The sequence below is a fragment of the Priapulus caudatus genome, unplaced genomic scaffold, assembly GCF_000485595.1.
Source record: "Priapulus caudatus unplaced genomic scaffold, Priapulus_caudatus-5.0.1 Scaffold163, whole genome shotgun sequence".
Taxonomy (NCBI): Eukaryota; Metazoa; Priapulida; class Priapulimorpha; order Priapulimorphida; family Priapulidae; genus Priapulus; species Priapulus caudatus.
This window is the reverse complement of record NW_014577224.1, coordinates 14,068-20,546: the sequence shown is the minus strand read 5'-3', so window position 1 is coordinate 20,546 and position 6,479 is coordinate 14,068. Positions and strand designations below refer to the sequence as shown.

Sequence of the window (6,479 nt, the reverse complement as noted above, 5' to 3'; positions counted from 1 at the left end):
CTACCGTACGACTAATTAATGCGTAAAATCGCCACCTACCGTACGACTAATTAATGCGTAAAATCGCCACCACACCATAGACGGTATTTGGGGTGCTTGTATATATAAGATAGCCGAGTCGGTGTACGGTGTACAGTTAGTGACAGGTTAACTGTGCATTGTCAGGTTAACTTGTGTACTGTCTGCAGTGCATGCGTGGTACGGTAAAAATACACGCGTCGGATGTCCTGGTCGAACGGCAATTCTTGACGATCGATTCCCGCGCTGGCAAACTTTTATTGTGGTGGAATTTAAACGGGGCGCAACGATTCAAACAGGGGGGAGTTTTCCCAAACGGGGCGCAACGATTCAAACAGGGGGGAGTTTTCCCAAACGGGGCGCGCGCGCCCCGTTTGCGCACCGTAGGGAGAACCCTGTCATGGATGATGTGTTGATACACCTCCGGAGCAGATGTTATTCCAAACATCAAACGTTTATAACGATACAGCTCGTCGAGGACACTGAACGTTGTAATGTCTCGAGACTGGGTGGAGCTCGATCTAGTGGTAGCCCCACCTAAGATCAATCTCGGAGAACACTTTTGCACCGTTCATATCATGCAGCACATCATCTATCATCGGGATAGGATGACGCTCGCGAATAATGGCCTTGTTAGCCATCCGCATGTCGATGCATAACCGGATTTCACCGTTCCGCTTTGGCACAATCACTGGCGCTTGATGTTGGACCTTCAACACGTTCTATCACATCTAAGTCCTCGAGCTTTTTCAACCTCTTCTCGACAGCCTTCTGCTGACTGTACGGGATTTTCCTCTGTTTATGCGCAATCGGTGTCACACTAGAATCAATATGAAGTTATGGATGAATCACACAACCCTTCTCTCCTGCACGCCACCTGGCCGTAGTTACATGAACTAATCTACACTTACTTAAGGATATCTCATCCCAACACTACTGGCCTCAGCGTGTCCCATGACAGGTCACACATCCGCATCTCCTTCTCGATGGTCCTTCTCCAGGTCTCCTTGGGTCTTCCCCTTCTTCTCCTCCCGTCTGGCGTCCATCTAAGTGCGGTTTTCGCTATGGCACCTCCTTCCATCCGTGCGACATGACTGAGCCATGTCCATCTTCTTCTTTTAAATATATTTCCCAAAGGTTCTGTGCGTGTAATTTGGTAGAGTCGTTCGTTTGTACGTATTTAAGCGACTGTGAATGGTCTATAGCTGGTATGTATGTGGTGTATACGTGTTATACGTGGTATATACGTGCTTGGTCCTGTCTCCACAGGTGTCGCGAAGGCGGATATGAAGATGAGTCAGAATCTCTCTTCTAATTCAGCCATCAGTCACGATCCCATTCTTAAAGAGTCGGTAGAGGCTTTGTCACAGGCCACCTTCAAGTTAACAACTTCATCACAAGAGCTGGTATGATGACGTAATTAAGAATTGGTAGTCTACACTTTTTCTTACATGGAGTGTACGGTTTAATCTCTGTAAATGCCTAAATGGTACCATATCATGTTCAGTAATTTTCGTCATTAGTTTTTAGCTCAGCTGACGAAGTCAGATGCAGCTTGTAGAATCGCATGAATGTCCGTCCGTCCGGCCGGCGTGATTTTTTTTCTTAGGATAATCAAGAACATAGGGCTCTAGTGAGCGCTGCCATTGGTTGAAACAAATCACATGCCTCAAACTCCTGTTTTATGGTGCATTGTGACCCTACCCCTAACCCTAATCCTAACCCTAACCCTAACCCTAACCCTAACCCTATAAACCCTAACCCTAACCCTAATCCTAACCCTAATCCTAACGCTAACCCTATAAACCCTAACCCTATTTAAAAAAAAAAAATTGTAATTGTTGTAAACATTATTTGTTGTTATTAAATTGTTGTAAATAAATTATGTAAATATTTGCGTTAATTGGAAAAAAATAGTTAAATGGATAAATACAGAAAACAGGAAAATAATAAAACATGGGATTCGATCCATCGACCTTTCAGCCGTGACGTCCGTGCTCTACGCGTTCGGCTATTCAGGATTATTGGAATTATGGATTATGGATGTGCCATGAATATGACGACACTGTGACGTCATTGAGCGACGAAACAAGCTCAACCAATGGCAGCGCTCACTAGAGCCGTATGTTCTTGATTATCCTAGGGAAAAAATCACGCGTCCGGCCGTCCGTCCGTGCGTCAACAGTTACGGCACAAATCTTAACCGCGTGACGTGCGATCTTGATATTAGGGCCGTCGGGGGGGATCGCGAAAAGGACTCGGGATGTCGAATTTGGGGGGCAAGGGTCAAAGGTCAAGATGTGTCAATGGAGGGGGAATATTTCCCCCTTAACTTAAGGTATAGGAGGAAATACGGAATTGCGGCACAAATCTCAACGGCTCGACCTATGCTCTTAATATTCGATGTATAGTGTGATGGGGAGGAAACCCATCACCAGCGCGAAATTGGAGGTCACCGGTCAAAGGGCAGTGGGGGAAAGGTCAGATATCAGACATTTTATGAGGACATGGTCTAACGGACCGAGTGCCAAACTTTTTTGTTTCAGCGCTGTCCTACCATTTTTATCACTTTATTGAAAGGACTGTGAAATCTACTTTCTGCTGACAGGCAAATAGTAAGTGTCTGATAACGAGGAAGGTTAAACATGGACTTTTGTTGACTGTTAACAAAGGACTGAACTGCTTTGCTATTCAGAGTCCCTCCACCCCCACCCTCTCCCACCACCACCACTATGCTCGCACTCGACGCATATCCATGATAACGTTAATATAGCGAAGTCATTAAAGCTACAGAGCTATATCTTTATTACTGTACTACCGGTATAGCAAAGCCTATCAACGCGGTGGCGGGAGGGCGCACTTGATTCGGTTGCCAGTGAGTTTATCAGAAGAATACCCGGCTACAGTACACGTCAGTTGGGCGCTGTCGCTCTGCGGCACTTGTTATAATTTTAATATTGCTTCTCGGTTGTTGTAGCCCATTTTACAAGGTCATATAGACAAGAGACACTTGAAAAATTCACGTCCTTGCTGTCTATTTCAACCCTGGACTTCGTATGCTATTGATATATTTTGGGTAATATGAAACTTAGATTTCAATGATATTTTATTGTTATAAATGTTACCACCAGGGTTGACTAGTAGCAAAACTAGTTTCGTGACATTTTATGTAAATATGGTTATGTCTTGTTCTTTTAGAACACCAAAATACAAAAGGTTATGTTGGAGCCTATCCGAAAGTAAGTATCAACAGTTTCATCACAAATTTATGCTATGACACCCATAAATGTAAACATGCTGAATACTAAATTCAATTACATCAATTACCCATGATTAGTATGCAGGACCACCTTGCTTATAATACCTTACATGTGTAGCCTTCATCCAAGATACATAGATAGTGTATTTGCATTGCAAAATTATTTATGGTAATGCTGAAATTCATTTAAATGGGTGAATAAGGGAGCAGTATGTAAGATAATAATGTTGTGACTCTAACCTACTTACAAATTCAGATTAAAGCTCAGATATATATCCCAATGTTGTGAAAATGGGTGAAAGCGGATGCATGTAATAGTGTGATGTTCTGTTATCTACAATTGTTAATGTTGTCCAAGGGGCGCCTGTCATCAGACACAAAATTAGTCTTAACATTAATTTTAATATTAAGTTTTTCTCATAGACCATTGACACAAACATCGTAAAGTTACTAATTTCTCATATGGAGTGCATGCTCTTCCCCTCTATGAGAATAAGTTAATGTTAAGACTGAAGTTGAGACTAATTCTGTTTCTGACTATGAGGCTGACCCTCATAGACTATGTATATATATATATATATATGACTATGACCTTCAGTGACATTCAGTGCCATTCGCTATAGCTATATAGCGCTGTTGGCAGACAGAGAGGAGTGACGACCCCTGTCTGGTATGAGCTACAGAAAGGAATAATAACAACTTCCCGAGGAGACTCGAAATAGTAATAATAATAATTATTATTATATATGAGGCTGAGCCCCACATTCTCGACTATTATCTTTGTTTAATTTCACAGGTTCGGTACAATCTTCCCCGTTGCAAACAATCTAGTAAAGAAAAGGGATCACCTCCTACAGGTAAGCATGCAAACTGCTCAAGGCTCTTTTCCCATTCATTAGTTCAGGGTAATTAGCCGCCGATGTCAGATATGACATGACATGAAGACGTGCTGAAGAATATCGAATCAATTGATGGCTTACCACGCTAAGAATGTGTGTTGCAATTGCCAACGCAGGTCATGTGTCTCGCCCCAGGCTGTACATGATGCAGCACTTAGCATTGTCTGTCTGAAAGTTCGATGTCCTTTTCCCTAGCAACACTAACACTGATACATCAAGTTGTTCGCTGCTTGTCATGACCTGCGTTGAGTTTTTGTTTGTGTGATTTTAACGTGATTGGCGTCAGCATGATCTTTATCTTTCGAATTGTCTGCATTATGTCGCTGAGAGGTAATTACATAGACACTGGCGTTTCGAGAAGTTTGTAACCTAGACTTTTCAGTGCTCGTTAAATGGCATTATAAGATCTGTAGGGAAAAATTATCTTTTCATTTCTTTTCTCTCAGTTTCTGTGGTGGAACTAATGGTATATTGACGTGGAACAAATATGTTTGAATGCGTTTAATTATAATGCCAGCCATTTCCGAATGTACTCAGCTCTACCGGTGTAGTCCGTTTGCTTCCGCTACACGAAGCATCCTTGGAGGGGCACCGGTAGAGCTAGAATGTACCGTCATGTCGTTATATCTCAGGAATGTAGCCAGAAGTTCCACTAGAGGGGCACCGGTAGAGCTAGAATGTATCATGGTGTCCTTTGTATGTCAGGAATGTAGCCAGAAGCTTTCCTTGAAGGACACCGGTAGAGCTAGAATGTACCATGGTGTCGTTATATCTCAGGAATGTAGCCAGAAGTTCCACTAGTATAGAGGGACACGGATGGAGCTAGAATCTACCATGGTGTCATTGTATTACAGGAATGTAGCCAGAAGTTCCCCTAGAGTTTGTATCTCAGGAATGTAGCCAGAAGTTCCCCTAGAGGGACACGGATGGAGCTAGAATGTATCATGGTGTCCTTGTATCTCCGGAATGTAGCCAGAAGTTCCACTAGAGGGACACCGGTAGAGCTAGAATGTACCATGGTGTTATTGTATCTCAGAAATGTAGCCAGACGCTTTCCTTGAAGGACACCGGTAGAGCTAGAATGTATCATGGTGTCCTTTTATCTCAGGAATGTAGCCAGAAACAATCAAGAGTGGAAAAATACGAACAGCGGGAGAAGACGGGGACAAACGTCGTCAAGCTCGATCAGGTATGGCCGATCTCATCTCGTAGGCAATAGCATGCAACGCTCTCTTCCTTTGCACCACTATTTAACATTTTGCAAACAATAAGCAAAGTTTTTTCATAATTTGAGCAGGCAAAAATCACAGCAGCAGGCAAAAATAAAGATTTTGGAACTCACTATTGCTTTATGACAATTTGTGAATGCATAATTATCGAAATTTGTAGGTATATAACTGTTGTTTAAGCACTTATTATCATAATATACCCTAAATTTCTAGGGTGACGTGTAGTATCCCTTTAAGTGATGCCGTATCTCGTTTTTGTGAGCGTACTCGGCCATTCATCCACGTTAGCGTAATCTTTTATTCGTCTAGGCGAAGAAGGCGATGGCCCCCGTTCAGGAAGAGTTTGTCTCTATTAACAAGAGCCTGATGGAAGACATTCCGTATTTATGGGATACCAGGATAGCGTACACCCGACCTTCGCTAGCAGCTCTCATACAAGCAGAGGTAAGTCCCGGAACGTAAGGAGATCCATAGCAGCTGTTGTCACAAACTAATGTCAGTAAAATTCGGTATTTTACTGGCAGCTTTAGTTTCTGTGGAGTGCTCGGACTCAGTAGCAGGGTGACCAACAACAAAAATATATTTGTCAGTACATCACAAATGGTTTCCTTCTTGTACTGACGTGACCTTGAAACGTGTGTCAATGTGTGGTGAACACATATGAGAAAATATACAATTTATATAGTGTCAAACGTGTGTTGGAGGTCATTGTATATAAAACGGACGCCTGTCTATAAAGTAGATTTGTGATGTTTCCCTTCAATGGCAGTTTAACTGTGAAATGACCTTGATACAACTGATGCATGCTTATAAAGGACACTTTTAAAGTTTTCTTTGCGTTATCCTCATATATCCTTTATTATATAGTCAGTATATATAATATAGGATCATGGTGTAAAAGGTCATTCTTAGTTGATACATGGGGCAAGGGTGATGTGGAACGTGTAATATATTTTAAAGAACGACGTATGAAAAGAAGGGAGGCAGGTAATAAAAGACATAAAAATCATTGCACTTGATTTAATGAAAATCATTGCACTTGATTTAATGAAAATCATTGCACTTGATTTAATG

The 6,479-nt window shown here is 42.1% G+C and overlaps 1 protein-coding gene across 2 annotated transcripts in view; it reads left to right on the top strand.

The window, feature by feature from the left end:
- Positions 1 to 6,479, top strand: part of LOC106806482 (bridging integrator 3-like) — a 17,881-nt gene that overhangs the window by 6,469 nt on the left and 4,933 nt on the right. The window contains exons 5-9 of one of the 2 annotated variants that reach the window (XM_014808440.1): positions 1,288 to 1,424; positions 3,217 to 3,257; positions 4,074 to 4,134; positions 5,285 to 5,365; positions 5,715 to 5,849. In XM_014808440.1, the coding sequence (XP_014663926.1) occupies positions 1,288 to 1,424; positions 3,217 to 3,257; positions 4,074 to 4,134; positions 5,285 to 5,365; positions 5,715 to 5,849 (455 nt within the window). The remainder of the gene's footprint in view (positions 1 to 1,287; positions 1,425 to 3,216; positions 3,258 to 4,073; positions 4,135 to 5,284; positions 5,366 to 5,714; positions 5,850 to 6,479) is intronic. The other variant, XM_014808441.1, reaches the window with a different exon arrangement.